The sequence below is a fragment of the Carassius carassius genome, chromosome 27 (genome assembly GCF_963082965.1).
Source record: "Carassius carassius chromosome 27, fCarCar2.1, whole genome shotgun sequence".
Classification (NCBI taxonomy): Eukaryota; Metazoa; Chordata; class Actinopteri; order Cypriniformes; family Cyprinidae; genus Carassius; species Carassius carassius.
Window position 1 is genome coordinate 16,937,369 of NC_081781.1, and position 19,046 is coordinate 16,956,414.

General features: G+C 37.1%; 2 protein-coding genes and 1 long non-coding RNA gene across 4 annotated transcripts in view; 2 read left to right on the top strand and 1 right to left on the bottom strand.

Moving 5' to 3' along the window:
• The window catches only part of brf1b (BRF1 RNA polymerase III transcription initiation factor subunit b), a 70,951-nt gene that overhangs the window by 35,639 nt on the left and 16,266 nt on the right, over positions 1 to 19,046 (bottom strand). Inside the window, 4 exon segments of the mRNA XM_059513630.1 lie at positions 16 to 109; positions 2,662 to 2,811; positions 14,620 to 14,692; positions 18,148 to 18,179. Of these exon segments, the coding sequence (XP_059369613.1) occupies positions 16 to 109; positions 2,662 to 2,811; positions 14,620 to 14,692; positions 18,148 to 18,179 (349 nt within the window).
• btbd6b (BTB (POZ) domain containing 6b) lies at positions 5,099 to 10,107 on the top strand. 2 transcript variants are annotated; one of them, XM_059512981.1, is made up of 5 exons: positions 5,099 to 5,222; positions 7,216 to 7,510; positions 7,599 to 7,689; positions 7,781 to 7,899; positions 8,646 to 10,107. In XM_059512981.1, exons 2-5 carry the CDS (start codon positions 7,305 to 7,307, stop codon positions 9,676 to 9,678), a joined length of 1,449 nt encoding a protein of 482 aa, XP_059368964.1. In that variant the 5' UTR covers positions 5,099 to 5,222; positions 7,216 to 7,304; the 3' UTR covers positions 9,679 to 10,107. The 2 variants fall into 2 exon arrangements, with proteins under 2 accessions (XP_059368964.1, XP_059368963.1); XM_059512980.1 differs by lacking the exon at positions 5,099 to 5,222 and having other exon boundaries at positions 6,739 to 7,510.
• LOC132107298 (uncharacterized) lies at positions 11,435 to 12,129 on the top strand. The gene is made up of 2 exons (XR_009424265.1): positions 11,435 to 11,760; positions 11,808 to 12,129. It is a non-coding gene; the product is annotated as an uncharacterized LOC132107298 (long non-coding RNA).

Below are 19,046 nucleotides of genomic sequence, written 5' to 3' on the forward strand. Positions count from 1 at the left end.
TACAATGAACTTCACCTTTTTCTCAGCGTGGCCTCGCACACCTTGACAACAGATATCACCTCCTTCACTGTACGACGGAATTCATGCATACGAGCTGCTACGAGCAGAGCTGGGGGGACGAGGGAGAGAAAATGAGGATAAATGTTTTGTCCCAAAACGTATTGTTCTCAATTTGTATGACATTTCACCACCATGCAAGCATACAATGTATGTTTCATGCAAAAGTGTTGAGGGTGCATTTTCTATAGTAATGGAGCATCTGGAAAAGAATCTCTGCAGATACTGAGGTGTGTTGTGTGATATAGTAACCTGGTTAGGAGGCATTATGTAAATTGTGCTGTAGAGTTATGTTTAAAAGAACAATAACAAAACAAGCCGATACAATCCCTTTTGTCAACATAAAAGCAAATGCTCATCAAATATATTTACAGATTATTTCTATAATTGCACTATAAATTTAATACATTTTAATACAATTTAATACAAAATTAGTGTTCTCAAAAGACTAGGTACTTCGGTACCAAGTAGGTACTAAAAAAATGAAAATGTGACGGTACCAGGTATCTTTAAGTACCGGTGGTACCGAGGACCCGGTCAACCCGGTTCTTGACGCATACAGCGCTATGATTTCCGCGAAGCAGAAAACGCAGACGGAATCTCAAAATCCAGTCTTGATAATGAAACACATTTTAATATGGACAGTCACGGAATTTGTCAAAGTTAGCATAAATTAATCAAATCAAATCTCCGTATGGACCAGTATCTGTAAATGTTAAGCCGCAAAAGTTGGTTGAAACATGAATCCTGCATGTTCTTCGCGTCTCTGAGTGAATGAATGAATGGTTTGTTTACTACATAGACTGAAGCGCGTGCCGCTTGCAGTAATTTCAGCATCTGCCATCTCAATGAGGACAGAAATACATAAACATCACCAGAACTGTTCTGAGTCACTTCACAAGCATTTTACCGTTTCATTTGAGTAAAACCAGTGTCAAAATAAAAGTAACCCGTCAAAATAAAAGTTCAATTTTACATAAAGGCATTGTGCTAGAAATATTACTATTATTTAGTAGAATGTACGTGATACTGCTACTACTGTTGAAAAAATTTATAAAATTTTATTTTTTAAAGAAATAAAGCACACAATATTTCTTCCATGTTTAAATTTTAATAGCAAATCACCTTTATTTATCCAAAAAATTAAATGTTTACATTTCATTAATTAAAAGACAAATTAAATTTGGGTGAAACTTGTTTACGGTTTTTCATAATTATATTACTTGTAGAAAAACTTTAAACATAATTGTAAATAAGCATAAAGAATGTTATTGGTTTTATTTTTAGTGATAAAAAGTGTTTTTTTTTTTTAATTCGAATATTTTTGTGTTTTGCTTTGGTACCGAAATTGGTACCAAGAACCGTGGATTTTCACTGGTATCGGTACCGAATACTGAAATTTTGGTACAGTGACAACATTAATACACATTTAATTCATTCCTGTGATGCAAAGCTGAAATTTCAACAGACATTATTTCAGTCTTCAGTGTCTTTCAGAAATCATTTTTATGCTGATTTGCTGCCCAAGGAGCATTTCTTATTATTATCAATGTTGAAAACAGTTATGCTGCTCATTAGTTTGTTTGTTTGTTTCAGGATTCTTTTATGAATAGAATGAGAACAGCATTTATTTGAAATATAATTTTTATAACAGTTTAAAATTATGTACTGTCAATGTATTAAATTATTAATGCATCCTTGCTAAATGAAAGTATTAATTTTGTCAAAAAAAAAAATATATATAATATATATATATATATATATATATATATATATATATATATATATATATATATATATATATATTCTAAATTGTATCCTAAATTCAACAAGAATCTAAGTGTGAATTTACTGATGAGTTATTATTTCTGGGTAAAAACATTCCCACAAACATGTGCACAGTGAGTGACACCCATTATCTTTCATTTTTGCTTTTATCTTGTTCTTTGTTGACGTGTAGTTGTGTTTACTCCCCTCGCTCTGAAACAATCAACCTCAATACAGAAAACTGACATTTACACTTACCATATTCCCCTGAATACCGTGAATGATTAATGATGAATTATTCAGATATTGCAGCAGCGAATGTTAGATGGGAGAAATGAGACAGCGAGAGAAAGCTGAACTAGAGATGCAGGCAGGAAGTCTGCCTTCTATTCCTGAGCAGTCGAGGCATCTTGCTGACGACAGGGTGCAGAGACCAACGTGTTCTGCTTCAGATCGAGGGCACCGAGATCTGCGCGGTTGTAAAGCACTTGCCGTGATCTTGTTTTTATCCTTGTTATGGAACTCGCTGCTCCAGTTCCCGTGTCAAACTTTTAGCACATTAAGGGATTTGCTTTATGATCTGACAGATGCACAGAACTGAAGACTGAAAAAAACACGTAGACTATTTTCATTTCAAGCTGACAAAGGAAGCGCCTAGTGAATCTTTTATCAACTTGGAGGTTCATCCAAAACAAAGAAAGGACTGGGTTTTAAAGGGATAGTTTATACAAAAATGAAGATTTTGTTGTGATTCATGCTGTTCCAAACATGTGTGATTCTTCCCTCTGTGGAATACAATACCTTCTGCGTTTAACATTTGAACATTAGACAAACTACCTGCACCACACAAGCCCGATGGTCGCCGTCCCGTGTGCATCCAGTCCCTTTACATCTTCTGCAGCAGTCTGAGAGCAGTCATCGAGACCTCATGAGTCTTTTCACCAAACTCCAACATGTGGGCGAATCGTGGAATGTACAGACATGGATCTATAGATAGAAATAAACAGATCTGTAATCAGCATCTGGACTGAGAACATGACTTAAATATGTAACTTTAGATTGAAGAGTTTGAGTTTATTACAAATCAGGTCTTCAAGTCTTTGTGTACCTTATTTAACTGTTGCCCTTTTAAAAGATTAAAAAGAGCATCATTTTTTGTTGTTCTCAATGACTCCATGTTGAATCTAGAACACGGTCCTCCTATGGGAACCTTTAAAAGAGGCTTGGCTTAGAGTCACTCTGTGGGAGCAAATATCCCTCACTTCCACCTACTTCCAAGTCCTTGGGTAAACTCAATCTGCTGGCCCAATAAAGCCCAAACATCACTGCTGTCCTAATAAGAAGGAAATGACCTCAGCTAAGAAAGGCGCAATCTATGATCGTAAGGCTACACTAAAGGGACTGCACTTGCACTTACGAGAGTATGTTCATTGAACTCTCCCGACTGTCTGTCACTGGCAGCTTTGTAATTTTATATTAAATTATAATATTAATGCAGTAGAGTAGAGCGGTTGACAGAACAAATATTCAGTACCATCTGTGAAACAGGAAATAGTTTAAGTCGTTTAAGAAAGATTTAATTTTCTCATGTAACATTCTTCGGAATGATCCATACAGCACTGAAAAATAAATTGATTTTCAGACTTCTACTTCAGCCATGGCTGTAAAATTATCTGATTTGTGAGACTGTAACTGTCAGAGTTTGATTAAAGGAAAAGTGATAAATGAATACAGGGAGATATAATCAAATAGATCTTTGAGAATTGCTGCTGGGGACGGGAAACTTGGCTTTACAGAAAAAGAGGCCTCTTGGTGAGGGTTGAGGACAGCAGTACAGTTAGGGGAAATTCTTTATAAGAAAGCTACATTTTCAGAAAGCTAATTGCTTTTGCAATTAGTACATAGCAGAAGTGGGCACTGTGTTTTAACTATACAGTTAATTCTGCAGCCCCCAAAAAAGTGGAGATGTATAAAAATCCACATAAAACTATAGAAATGCACAACTAAGAGGATGAATACTAAACAACAATACCAATTAACAACAACTGTCATTTTACGGAAACTGCAAGTATTATGCTGTTAAACCACTAAATAGTATATCATGCATTAGAGTTGTGTGGGGTGGGGGTGTGGTGGCATCACAATCACATTGCATTGTGGTATATGTAGCTGCCTGAAGTGTATGCATGAGTAGACTCTCTGGGTTAAAATCGAGAGGTTGAAGGTCTGCCCATAAACTTTCCTTGTCTACCTGATGAACACACTTCCAAATTGTGGTTGGGATTCTGGCATATGGGAAACGAAAACAGTATGTGAACAGAGTAGTGTCCAATTCACAGTACACACAAAACAGTAGGTTAAAAAAGAACCTGGATGACTTACTACTTCCTGTGAGATTTACAGTACTTATAATTCATTTCTCTACAGTATCTGCCAACAGTGTCACATTAACAGCTTCTGCTATTACAAAGCTGCATATTGCATTGCATTTTGACTGATTTGATTTGTGTGTTTGTTTAGATCTACTTTTATGTCGCATTTACACTCACTTAAAGCATTATATCAACCTTATTTATAATGCAAGAGTGGGTGCAGCCATCAGTAAACTGAATGTGCAAGACTTCTAGTGTCTGCTTCCAGTTATTTTTAGCTATATAAAAGCAACCTTTAATGCTGCATGATAATGTATTTCTTAGCATATTATTTTAATATATTACTGTAATCTTAAACACTGTTTTTTGCATATAGTTTCACCATTTAATGCACTTTGTTATCATTCTAGGTATTTATCTTTAGCAGTAGGCCTATAGACTACTATGTTAATAACTAAATGCAATGCTTCCATGAGTGAGCAGCTATATCACAGAGAATAAACAAAGCGTTTTCTATAAGACTGGTAAGATTGGAGCAGTCCTCTTATGTGAGTTATGTGTAGTAATCATCCTTTCTCAAAAAGTTTATTAAATTTAATAAAACAAAACTTTTTAGGTAGCAAGACGTTACTCGGTGTACTTTTTAGACGTGACTTACTGAAAGTGCTTTACATTTAGTACATTTCACTCTCTGTGTGCATGTTTCACACACTCTGACTGGCAAAAATACATCATTTTCTAAATTGTATGAGATAGATAAGCCGCTTATCGTAGGCGAAGGATCCAGTTTTCAGCGCCAGAGCCCTCTGTTGGAGATCCGGGAAAGCTGTGCAAGCCCAACCCCCCTCTCTCTCTCCTCTCTCTCTCTCTCTCTCTCTCTCTCTCTCTCTCTCTCTCTCTCTCTCTCTCTCTCTCTCTCTTGCTCTCTCTCTGTAGATTTAACATGGCTCCTGGCTGCCAGCGAGCCTTCAAACATCAAACCCGAATGTGTTTTCCTGCAAGCTGAGCTTCGGTCGGCTCATTAAGGTAAAGAACGACTTATGATGTGCTATTTGAGTTCCCCTGCGGTTATTGTTTTATTGAATTGCGAATAATGATTCATATTACTTCGACTGAAGAGTCCGTTTTGGTGGACAAGTCTATGTTGACGGTAGCTCGGTTCTGCTTCTACTTTATCTCTTTAAAACCGGGTTGTAAAGAACGCTCGCGCTATAAACACTGATAGGACCTGTTCATGGTGAACGCGGACGATATTTCTACCGACCACTTCAAAGATTTGCTTAGTATGAGCACTTCGTTGCAGATGTTTATCCCCTTATGAGACATTTAAGGCTGCATCAGCAAATTGACTGATCCTATGAAGTTGAAACACTGCAACTGGAGTTCGGTGATGGTTGTAAAGCATTGAGTTCTGTATTGCGCGTCGATAGAAAAAGTTACTTTATGAAATACATTTTTTTTAAATCCCTTCAAAAGCTTCGCGCGGCATTTCATATAACGCTGGTCAAATCTGGCCTCAGGTGATGACATGGATAACGCTAGTGTAAGATATGATACATTTTGATATTTTTTAATTCCCGTGTTGGTCGAAGTGGTGACGTGAACATGTATTGTCCAATAAAGATGCAACGTTATATCTAGAATTTAACAATTCTGGTTTCGATGCAGATTTTTGTTAACGATTCATGTTGCTTACGGTTCCATTATTATGAGGTTAACTTATATAAGGAAGAAATAACATTTAATGCTCTAAATTTATAAATTAAAACATTGTGTCAGATTCAACAGAACATAAATAAATGCAGTAGCCTACATTTATTTCCAAAAGGTGTGCATACATACAGACTTTTAAATGACTTTTCACAGGCTTTTTGAAAGCACATTGGATTGTACTTGTCTTGCACTTGCACTGAACAAGTAGTAAAATGAATATGCGATACCGTATTTAATTAAAACATTTTTTAAATAAAATTATATGTATCTAGCTACACGTTTCCATGTAAACAACTAGTCAGTATAACGTTACACATATTTAGGTCTCACAAGCCTTAAACATAACACATTAGCAGGTTGTGTTTCATTAACACATGAAATTAATAACTTGCCAGTCAGGTTATTTCAGTAACGCCACGCAAAGATTGATACGTAAATGTTTTGAACCGACATGAACCGGCATAAGAACCGACTCATAAGAATCGCTCCAAAGGTAGTCGGACTACCCTGGTCGCGTATGTTTTTGATATACTAAAAATAACCGACTCATAAGAGTCAGTCGTTTGGGAATCAATAATGCTGTTCAGTGTAGCACAGTATTTTAGCACTGTGTTCAATAAAAGTAATTCGATTTGTTGATTCGTTTTTAAAGGAACAGTTCTCGGTTCCAAACCCTAAAAAACCATGCGCAAAGGGTTAATTTGTGCTCATGTGAGCGGCGAGAGAGGGGCTGGCTGAGGGAGGGGCCTCTGGGCCACTGACGTCCGATTCACTCGTAGCTTGATTTGTCAATAGAGAGCTGGGCGTCCTCGCCCGTCACACAAAACGGGCTTTACAATACAGAGTAGAGGAGCTTGAGAGGGATACATCACAGACATGTAGGATGACAAGGACCACGTAGCATTTTCCTTGGTCGATTCGGATCTCTTCAGACTTATTTAACCGAACGTAGTGGCTTGCTTTACTTGTATCGTGTTACTTTCACTGTATAAAGTTCGTTTTGGCGCGAGATCAAGGATGCGATGATGACGAGGAAATAATTTTCTAGCTGGAATATTTCCGCTGGACGGATACGTTGATGTTATTTTGTAAATGTCTCCAAAATGGGGAAAAACGCATTGGAAGCGCACGTATTTCGAGTGACTGAGGCTTGTAGTTTCTAATTAAATTATATGAGCTGTTTTCCCGCTACACCTGCCTTTTAATTACTCTGCAGACTGGTGGATAGACTTGCTGATGCCAACAACGCCAGATTGCCTATATGGCAGGATCATGAAGTTTTTGACGTTTTTCCTTTTGCTTCCAGAAACCTTAAAAAGGACTAGAAAGAGTGGGAAACAGCTCAACAAGCTGCCAGTATGCTATGAAATCGTGACATTGTCCTTGAGGAAGAAGATGGCTGCAGAACTCTATCCTGCCAGCATAAATACCAACCTTCCCAACAGTAACAGCACAGCAGTCACAGCTGCCAGCAAAAAGACCATCGTCCAAGTCACTCAAACGGTGACAACGCCGACTACAACTGCCACTCAGCAGAACATCAACAATAATAACGTCGAGACTGCCAGCTGGCAGTCCACTCATCCGACGCTGCGAGAGAGGTAAGGGCGCATTCGGCTTGCTTTTCGAGTCATACACGCTCTTATGGGTTCATAAACTAAATATTGTGTTGCATTTTGTTCTCTTCAGGAATGCTTTGATGTTCAATAACGAACTCATGGCAGATGTTCATTTTGTTGTGGGTCCGCCTGGCGCATCCCAAAAAGTTCCAGCGCACAAGGTGAGCGCATCCTCCCGAGTAAAAGCGCTTCTCAAGTGTCTGTTTCATCAGGCTCTGCTTAACCGCTCTTGTGTGGCTTTTGTGCTTCCAGTATGTGCTGGCAGTGGGGAGTTCTGTTTTTGGTGCCATGTTTTATGGAGATCTAGCAGAAGGAGAAGCCGAAATTCATATTCCAGACGTGGAGCCTGCTGCTTTTTTAATTCTTTTGAAGTAAGTTCTCCCCTTAATTTTAAGGACTTTGCTTCAGTGATTTCTTAGTACACATCTATAAATATTTTTACAAATATATAATGCAAACCATGTGTAGAATTAAATCAATACACCTGTTTTTAGTTCCTTTACATACATTTTCCAAATTCTTAGAAAAAAAAATGAACAACTGTTTATTAATATTTGGCAAACTTTTGGTGTCATTTGTTGAAGCCAGAGTGGAGAAGAAAATATGTTAAGTAGTCCCTCATGATTGTCTAGGTGAATAATTGTTAAAATATCACGTAATTACACTTTTTATGACTGAGTTCAGGTTGTTAATGAATGTCATGTGGTACAACTCCTTTAAAATCTAATGATATCTATGAATGAATAATTGTTTTTTTACCTTGATAAAACAGGAAAAAATATTAATCATATTACATATTTATGAATACATTCATATTTATTCAAGGTGTAAGGAAAATTATAATTTTTTACATGGTTACACCACATGACATTTTTTTTTTAGAATCACATTGAAAATGTTCTTAAATGTTGCATTCATATGGTTTTGAAAAACATAACATTACAAAGAATGGATCTCTAAGATGCATTTTAACTAGATTTTCCTCTTATTTTATTTTTTATCATTTGTTGTTGACCCCTACATGTAACTCCAAACTCATTCACTGCAAAGACTAATGCTTCTATAAGTTCTTATAGAACAACATTGTTTATTTCAAAATTTTTCTATTCACTTCCAGGTACATGTACAGTGATGAGATTGAACTTGAAGCGGACACAGTGCTGGCCACTCTGTACGCTGCCAAAAAGTATATAGTGCCTGCTCTGGCTAAAGCCTGCGTCACCTTTCTGGAGACGAGCCTGGAGGCCAAAAACGCCTGTGTTTTGTTGTCCCAGAGTCGACTGTTCGAGGAGCCTGAGCTGACCCAGCGGTGTTGGGAGGTCATTGATGCTCAGGCCGAGCTGGCACTTCGTTCTGAGGGTTTCTGTGAGATTGATCTTAAAACACTGGAGGTCATACTAAAGCGAGAGACTCTAAACACCCGAGAGGCGGTGGTCTTCCAGGCGGCTCTCGATTGGGCAGTGGCTGAATGCAAAAGGCAGGGACTGGGACTGACCTCTTGTAATAAAAGGGCAGCACTGGGCAAGGCTCTCTACTTGGTTCGCATCCCAACCATGACCCTGGAGGAGTTCGCCAACGGAGCCGCACAGTCAGACATTTTAACGCTGGAAGAGACTCATGATGTCTTCCTGTGGTACACGGCAGCCAATAAGCCCAAGCTGGAATTCCCAATGCAGAAAAGAAAGGGTCTGACGCCACAGCGCTGCCATCGTTTCCAGTCCTCGGCTTACCGTAGTAACCAATGGCGCTACCGCGGACGCTGCGATAGCATCCAGTTCGCGGTGGATAAGAGGATCTTCATCGCAGGGCTTGGCTTGTACGGTTCCAGTGGTGGAAAGGCAGAGTACAGCGTCAAGATTGAACTCAAGCGCCAAGGAGTGACACTGGCTCAGAACCTAACAAAATTTGTTTCAGATGGATCCAGCAACACCTTCTCTGTATGGTTTGAACACCCGGTCCAAGTGGAGCAGGACACCTTCTACACAGTCAGTGCCATATTGGATGGGAGTGAACTTAGCTACTTTGGACAGGAGGGTATGACGGAAGTGCAATGTGGAAAGGTGACCTTCCAGTTCCAGTGTTCCTCAGACAGTACCAATGGAACCGGAGTACAGGGGGGTCAGATCCCAGAGCTGGTCTTCTATGCCTAAAATTGTCAGGATGTCCATATTGCAGTGCATTCCGCTCACTGGAATTAAATTTGATTGAATACAGGGTCTTGTGAGGCTCTTGCCTTTATTATGTAGCAGCGGTGAACTTAATGGTAATGGCACTTCAGAACCACAGTGGACTCAGATGAATGGAATGTTCATCAGCTTTATTTATTGCAAAAATTATATATTTGATTTAATTATTGACACTGCAGCAAGCAGATCTCTATACAGTATAAATATATATATATATATATATATATAAATGAAGATAGTTGTACTGCTCTGATAGTGGACAAAAGCCACTAGTGTTTCATGATTTGTACATAACTTATTTGTTTTCAGCTTGATGCTGACTGACAAATAAAATGTCTTGTATTAGTGGTCAGCTTCCTGAACTGCAGATTATAAACATTTTTGTGATTCAAATCCAAAGTTGTTTTCACTTATTCATAGGATTGGGAATCGAAAATCGACTCTGATTCTAGAATGGGATACTTAATGTCAGGAATCGGATTCTTGTTATCAAATTAATATTTTAATTCCGCCTATCGATTCCTATGAGCTTTTTTAAAAATGTTTTACTTTTTATCTGAGGACCAGACCTAGTGATCTGCCAGGACCTTGCTCGCTAATCTAAATGCTCCAAAGTTTGGCTACATTTGCGATCAGATGCCCAAAAAGCTAAGCAAGTTATAATATCTGTGATAGCTAAACATGTTGCAAGAGAGGTCTCACCACTAGTGTTGTCACGGTACCAAAATTTCAGTATTCGGTACCGATACCAGTGAAAATCCACGGTTCTCGGTACCAATTTCGGTACCAAAGCAAAACACAAAAATATTCTAATAAAAAAAAAAAAACTTTTTATCACTAAAAATAAAATTTACATATTTACAATTATGTTTAAAGTTTTTCTACAAGTAATATAATTATGAAAAACAGTAAACAGGTTTCACCCAAATTTAATTTGTCTTTTAATTAATGAAATGTAAACATTTAATTTTTTGGATAAATAAAGGGGATTTGCTATTAAAATTTAAACATGGAAGAAATATTGTGTGATTTTGTTTCTTTAAAAAATAAAGTTTTATTGATTTTTTTATAAAAAAATTATTTTAATTTTAAACAGTAGTAGCAGTATCACATACATTCTAGTAAAATAATAGTAATATTTCTAGCACAATGCTTTATGTAAAAATGAACTTTTATTTTGACGGGCTACTTTTATTTTGACACTGGTTTTACTCAAATGAAACGGTAAAATGCTTGTGAAGTGACTCAGAACAGTTCTGGTGATGTTTATGTATTTCTGTCCTCATTGAGACGGCAGATGCAGAAAATAATGCAAGCGGCACGCGCTTCAGTCTATGTAGTAAACAAACCATTCATTCATTCACTCAGAGACGGAAGAACATGCAGGATTCATATTTCAACCAACTTTTGCGGCTTAACATTTACAGATACTGGTCCATACGGAGATTTGATTTGATTAATTTATGCTAACTTTGACAAATTCCGTGACTGTCCATATTAAAATGTAAGTTTCATTATCAAGACTGGATTTTGAAATTCCGTCCGCGTTTTCTGCTTCGCGGAAATCATAGCACTGTATGCGTCAAGAACCAGGTTGACCGGGCCCCGGTACCACCGGTACTTAAAGAAACCTGGTACCGTCACATTTTCATTTTTTTAGTACCTACTTGGTATCGAAGTACCGGGTCTTTTGACAACACTACTCAATCTAATTAATTTAATTTAATAGATCGTTAAAGATCGCAAACACGAATCAAACACCAAAGTGATTCTATTCCTAAATTACGATGATTCATCTGTTTCATTCCTCAACCTTTAACATGTGCGATCAATGTTGTGATCACTTGTTGGTTCGTCCGTGCAGCGTACGATCTCACCAGTGTGATTTGAACATTAACATTTGCATTCGCACTGCCGTTGACCTAAAGAGAGCCGATGTCATGTGTCATGAATGAAACCGCTTCACAGTCTTTTCAGCCACACAGCATCATTTGTTTCTGTGTAACAGACATTCAAATCACAGAAGTACTGGGATAGAAGTTTATAGTTACAGATATAAACTGTATGTATGGTAACGATTAAAAATCGGCAAGTAATTTGATATTTCAAATGAAGATTTATCAATTACAATGTTTCGCCAGTAGGTAGCGAAAAGGGGGCATTAAAATGTATTTGTCTTTGAATCATACAAGACATTAGTTCAAGAATGTCGATTCATCCAGTAATGAAACAACATCTTGAGTTATTCATTCATTCATAAATTACATTTGATTTTGTTTAGTTCTCTAATGTTTTACTTTCAGAATCGTGAGAGAACCACAACTTACATTGGGGAAAGAAAAAAAAAAGTTATGTAGCATGTTGATTTTTGTTCATGTTATTCAGCTTCAATAAATGGTTTGCAAAATAAAGAGACACAGGATAAATGTTTGATATCATTATCTGGGCTTCTTCGCCCGAAAACGGGCGAAAACTTGAACGTTTTTAAATGTTTAATTTTTTTGCTTCATCGGATGGGTATGAAACTTGGTGACTTTTGTTGTATTACCTATATGAACACACAAAAAAATCAAGGAGATGATTCTGATATGTTAAAGGGTCGTAAAAAAAAAAGTCACACTTAGCTTCCTCCCGCCCGAAAACGGGCGACATAGGAAATGAATGGGAAATACGAAAAAATAGGAAAACTCAGAGAAACTTTTGGTGGTACAAGCTACAGATCAGCAACTGTGCTGAAAAAAAGTGTACAGCAGTGAAGGGGTGACACTCTAGAACATCAAGAGTGCAAATAAGATCCCCCCCCCCCCCACACACACACACACATACACAGATAAACTGGCGACTGCAACAGCAAATTTGTAGAATATTCCACATAAATTCAAAAAATTAAAAAAAAAACTTGCTCAAATTCACACACACACACACACACAGAGAGAGAGACAGAGAGAGAGAGAGAGAAAGAGAGAGACTGGTAAGACTGCAACAGCAAATTTTGAGAATATGCAAAAATAAATAAATAAAAAATACAAAAAGAGACTCTCGCTCAAATGCAACACACACACACACACACACACACACATTCACTCACACATACACACACACACACACACACACACACACATTGTGTTCCCTTTCGAACCAAATGCTATAGTTTGATTGTAATCATAATGCAAAACCTGATACTTATCTAAACATTTTTGTTAAGAAAATAAAGTAATCATCTTTTAGAATATCTAAATGTATATCTAAATAAAAAAAACAAGTAAGATAGAGAAATCATGTCTAAAACAACAAAAGGAATCAAATAGCCTTTCTACATAGGATATATAGGAAGCTATAGACAGCCTACAGGCTGGTACAGGACATTACACAAAAGTGGCTATTTTTTAAAGCCACTAGATGAAGTTCTTCTCCTGGAACATTTTTTTTTTAGGCTGGCACTCTATTTTGATGTGAAATGCTGCATTTATTGATTTTTTTTTTTTAAATAAATATAAAATAAAAAATGATATATTAATTCTAATGGAACAAATAGCTCATAAAAATTATATAATTAATGCAAAGTATCATAAAAAAATCTAAAAATTCTAAATAATAATCAGAAAACATTATAGAACAAAAATATATTTGATTGGTTATCCTGGGAAAAAGTAAAGTACAATTTTAAGGCTTCGCCCGTTTTCGGGCGGGAGGAAGCTAAGTGTGACCCATTTACGAAGAAGCCCAGAGGGTTAATCACATTGGAATCGAAACTGATAATCGATAAGCAGAATCAGAATTGATAAAATTCAAATGATATCCAACCCTACTTATTCATAGGCACTCATGAAATGCACCAAAGAATGATGCTATGCTCAATCCTGATTTTAGCAATGAGAGAGTTTGAACTCAATCTATATTTTCGATTCCCAAAAAGTGTATGGTATATACACTTTAAAATAAAATTATTTGAATGAGGTAATATGAGCATATGGGCCTTTTCAATATAATGAAATGCATTATATTCAAACTGAATTCTAAAAAAAAAATGAACCCACACACCACAACAGCAGTGGGCTTGTGTAAATGAGACAGTTATTGTTAAGTGTGGATGAAATATTCATCTTGAAAGGCCACATAAAGAACCTATTATCCCAACAGGCTGCATGAAGAACTGAAAAGGAGTCTGTTTGAATTGAGCCCATAGAATCTGCTGCTCCACCGTTTGCATTCTAATTGAGGGTTTAGTAAACATGGAGCAGATGCAGCTTGGTAAAACAGCAGATACTGACCAAAAAAACCCCACACAAAAACAGATTAATATGGAATTATGGCACATGGAGAGCTGCTAATCAGACTACATTCTTGGTTTATGCCCAGTACTTTGACATTGGGATGTTCTCTGGTGCGTATTTGAATCATTTTGTCTCTGCTTCTTCTAATCTGATGAGTCTGTTAAAATTGCAGGCCTGTTCTGTCCTCACAGTGTGCGCAGAAGGTGGAAAAAGGGTTGCGGTGAATATGATGGACCGTAATGGATTTTTTGACATGACGCAGTGCCCCCTAGTTACATCTGGCTAGACTGCAACTCGCTATGAATATAATTTCCAGATGGGTAAAACATTTTCAACCTGTGCTTGAAATAGCTTGAATTACAGACTACTGCAGAAATTGTAGTAAATGAGAGTACAACAACAGCAAATCTCCCTTTTGATGCAAGCGGGAATCCATAGGCCACATCAGACAAACAGATTGAGTATACGTTTTATTGATCCAGTCGCGGTATATTATTGATAACCAATTCAGCAAATTAATTGTTTTGAGACATGCTGCCTGCTTTATTAATGAGGTTTATTCAAATGTACTGTTCAGGTCAGCTAAATTACATTAGAGATGTCTTAGAGAGGTCATTACAGGGAGACTTACCGACGGCCGGAGTGTTGATACAGAGCTCTCTAGCCAACAGGAGGAAGGTCTTTCCCAGAATGTAAACATTAACCTACAACAATAAGAAACGTATTTAATAGGTTCAACTTTGCATGTTAACGTTTAAGTTGGTTTGCGGCCTCTTGCTTAAAGGCAATAACAAGAATAAAGTAAAAACAATATATAGATACACACTTCAATTCAAATATTTTGTGGGCAAGATGTTGTTTTTTTATTATATAAATATATACATTTAGTGTGTGTGTGTGGTTACATATTTTTATAAGCATAAATTTAACACACAAATATGTGTCAGTAGGAAATATCAGTTTCCAAACATTCATTTTGCCATTAATTGTAATAATCCAGTGAGATTTTTTGATTGCACAAGGTGTTTGACAACTGCCAGTGCTCCACACAGAGATCTGATCTCTTCATCCAGTCTGTCTGAAATGACATGAAGAAACAGGACAAACTGATACAGACTAAATCCAGAAGAACTGTGGCAATGCCTCCAAGATGCTTCAAGAAAACGACCTGCAAAGCTACAGTGCTGTTAAATGTTCTAGGCACTTGTGTAAAAATACTGTAAAATGAGGATTCTTACAAAAACATCATAAATAGATTTTCTTTATCAGTTATCTTCTATTATCTAAATTAAATCAACATTTGGTGTGACCATCCTTTGCATTTAAAGCAGCTTTAGCCCTAGGTGCACTTGCGGATAGTTTCTCAGGTAACTTTACCTTAAATATACCCATAAATAAATGGACCCATAAATATGTGAAATTCAGAAGCCCCCTGAGCACCAGGGCCCATATTCATAAAGAATCTTAATGCAAAAAGAAGCTCCTAGTGACAAAATTCTAAGAAAATTCTTAGAAATGTGGGCGTTTACTCTTAAAATTACAAAAAATCCTAATAAAGAAAAAAGTAATTCAGAAAGCATCTCAACCCTTAAAAGTGGTCTTAAGGTCAAACTTGTTAGGAGCACAGACGAGGACTTTTAAGAGGCTTAAGAGTTTCTTTAGCAGAGGAGAAAATGGCAGAAAGACGAAGAGAAGAAATGTGTTGCAGACAATGGATGACAGTGAGTTAATAATACGCTATAGATTAGATCGTGCAGGGATCATATTTGTGACTGATCTTATTAGAGACGTGCTAACATCTACGACACAGCGCAGAAATGCCATAGCGCCAGAAATTAAAATAATCACTACATTATGATATTTGGCAACTGGGAAAATGCAACAATGCAATAGTGATGATGTGGGTCTGTCACAACCTTCTGTATGCAGAGTGATCACACAAACAATTACAGCACTTTCAGAACATCTTATTGTGTCGCAGGTCATTTAGTTTCCACTGGACATTCCCACCTTGCAGGCTCAAAAAACTGCATTTATGAATATAGCAGGCTTATAGGTGCGCACAAGCAGGGGGAATGAACCGTTAATAGTTTGTGCTATACGCTCCCATGTCTGCTTCGTGTCCCTTGCTGTGACACCCGGCCCGAATTTTCCTTTAAGAATGGCCTTGTGTTAATCCACTAACTGGGCTAACAGTAAACACTGTTCCTCTGTCCAGTTTGGCTTTCTCGCCCTTCTTGGTATTGATTCCATGTTTGATACATTAAAACCAACATTCAAACCGCCACTTAAATAGGACAGCAATCACTGTAATTGGAAAGAGTGGAACAATTTTTATCATTCTAAGCCAATCAAATACCTTATAGGAAATAAAAAGCATGGTAAATAAAAAAGGATTCATAAACACACATATAATGTGTGTGTGTGTGTGTGTGTGTGTGTGTGTGTGTGTGTGTGTGTGTGTGTGTGTGTGTGTGTGTGTGTGTGTGCGTGCGTGCGTGCGTGTGCGTGTGTGTGCGTGTGTGTGTGAGAGAGAACGGTCAAATAGGAAAAATTACACATGTAAATTCAAAGTGACAATTAGAATAGACGTATACTTAAAATCACTCTTTTTTTCCTTCTTGGACAACCAACCAATCTCAGTCTTAAAAAGATTGTGTCATACATAGCAACGGGGTCAACCCCGCCTCCTCACTAAGATGAAAGTTTTTGTCTTTTCCTTACTCAGAGTTGCTCTCAGATAGGTCCCGAATCGCTCTTAAGCTAAGATTCCACGTAAAAGTTTTTAAGCTAAATTAAGAGTTTTCTGAGAGGATTCTTAGAATCTTTATGAATACGGGCCCAGGTCCCTAGTGAGCCAGGCATCCAGGCAGGTTAAATTGGGATCTTGTCGGATTTGGGAGTGGCTATACTTGTTAAAGATTCATGACATATTTGAGCCTCCGCCCCAACCGTCCAGTGTCTGTTCTATAGCAGATGCAGCTCAGTGGACAGCTGGGAAGTAAAAATAACATTACACCAGTGCTTAAGCACAGAAGTGTCTAACCCTAAAATAACTACTAAAAACTGTAGAGTACATACAGTCATAAAGACAGTTCTGTGTACTGGTTCAAAAACAAAATGTAGCCTCATATCCTATACTTGCGGTTTAATACAGCAATATGGCATTAAAAGTTGTGCATTGCAAAGGTTTTATGTTCTTATTGAAAAATCTTGAATGTCTTCGTGGTTTATTAAATAATCATAAATAGTTAATCTTATATGCAGTCATATCATGTGTGAGAATATTAGCTTTGCACATTAAGATTTCAGAGTTACAACATTTTGTGTATGGCATCTACTAGGGATGGGATGGTATGAAAATTTAATATCACGATTATAGTGACTAAAATTATCACGGTTATCAATATTATCACGGTTTTGTTGAAACGAGATGAAAGTGTTCAAAAATAGTTGATGCTCACACTGAAAACATTTCAGCAAGTTTTATATTTAATAATCAACAAACAACTAATAAAACAAGCAACTCTATGCACTTAATTTAAAGAAAGATTAAATTCTGTGGCATTTCCTTCCTTACAATGAAAAGTGTAGAAGCATAGAAAAGCATAGAAAAGTCACTGACTTTCGCCATTCCTTCTCGAAAAAAAACAAAAAAACATTATGCGCTGCGCTTGCGTCAGACTGTTGCTGGCTGGACATGATTTAATAGCGAGTTATTAAAACCGCGATAATCAAACACGGTTTTAATGATAATTCATTTTTAAACGATATTACTAACCTTCAGCACATTTTATCACGGTTATCGATAAAACCGGTTATCGTCCCATCCCTAGCATCTACCTGCATTTATATCAGTGGAAATCATTGAAATGTGAACAAGTTTGGCCTATTAAATGAAGAGAAACGATGCTAATATATTTGATGAACTGAAGTTGGATATATAACAGGATTTCTGTTGTCTAAAAACACTGGCATCTGCTTACCTGTTATGTCATATGCAATGCCTCATACAGTATCACTTTCAATGGTCATATAGAGGGTATAAAAGATTATTTGGAGGTTGAACATCATGCACAGCCGCTTAGGTTGCGTCATATTATTCAGAGTAAGTATAGTGAAAAATATATAAAGGAAATTGAAATGAAAATAAGCCAACCTGTAAAAGATCACTGAGGTCCAGGAACATGTCTGCATATCAGTTAAGGGAATACAAAACGGCTAGATATTATCATTAAAAAGGGTTGAAAGTGTGATAAAGATATAAACAGCTTTATCCAACTACACAGCTAAAAATAAGAAGTCGATCCTGCTCCTAAATTAATCCTGGGTCACAGTGGTTAATTAAGCATCGGACAGCTCAGTAATTGTCACTGGGGGAGTTTTGACGTTACTGATCATCTCTACATCAACGGGCTTCAGGCAGGATCTCCTTATCTCTGCAAGAGATTCACCCTGACCATCTGTTACTGCTCACCTGAGCGGCACACACACACCTGAGCCACGTGTCTCTAATGTGACTAATGCCCCCTTTAGCAAAGAGATTAGCATCACTACAAGACAAGCTAATCCCACTTTATCAGGAGTCTGACGGCCTTAATTACAGCATGCCGAGAAAGACAGAGAGTATTTATACTTCTATGTCTGACATCAGTGATACTGATAACCGTCTTATCTCTTAAATGCTACAAGACCAGATATGAACCATTGGCAAAACTGCAGATGTACTGCAGAGGGTCAATATTACATGTTTAACAGCATCATTCTAAAAACAGTGAAAATATATCCATGTTATTCATGTTAGGACATTTCTTTTAAGTGTTTAGTATTCTGAAAATTATAATTATGTTAAAAGAAATGTATGTATTATTTTTTTCCTAAAACACCAAGCAGATACCAACATCTTCATGGTTCTAGATATCTTGCAATTATTAACAATCCAGTTTATTAATGCTCATATGATGATGGTTCTCAACCTTTTTGACTCCAAGCCAATGCCCTCATGGTCCACAACAATATTTGAGGGTCCCATGATTTTTTCAGTCATTTGCGATTTAC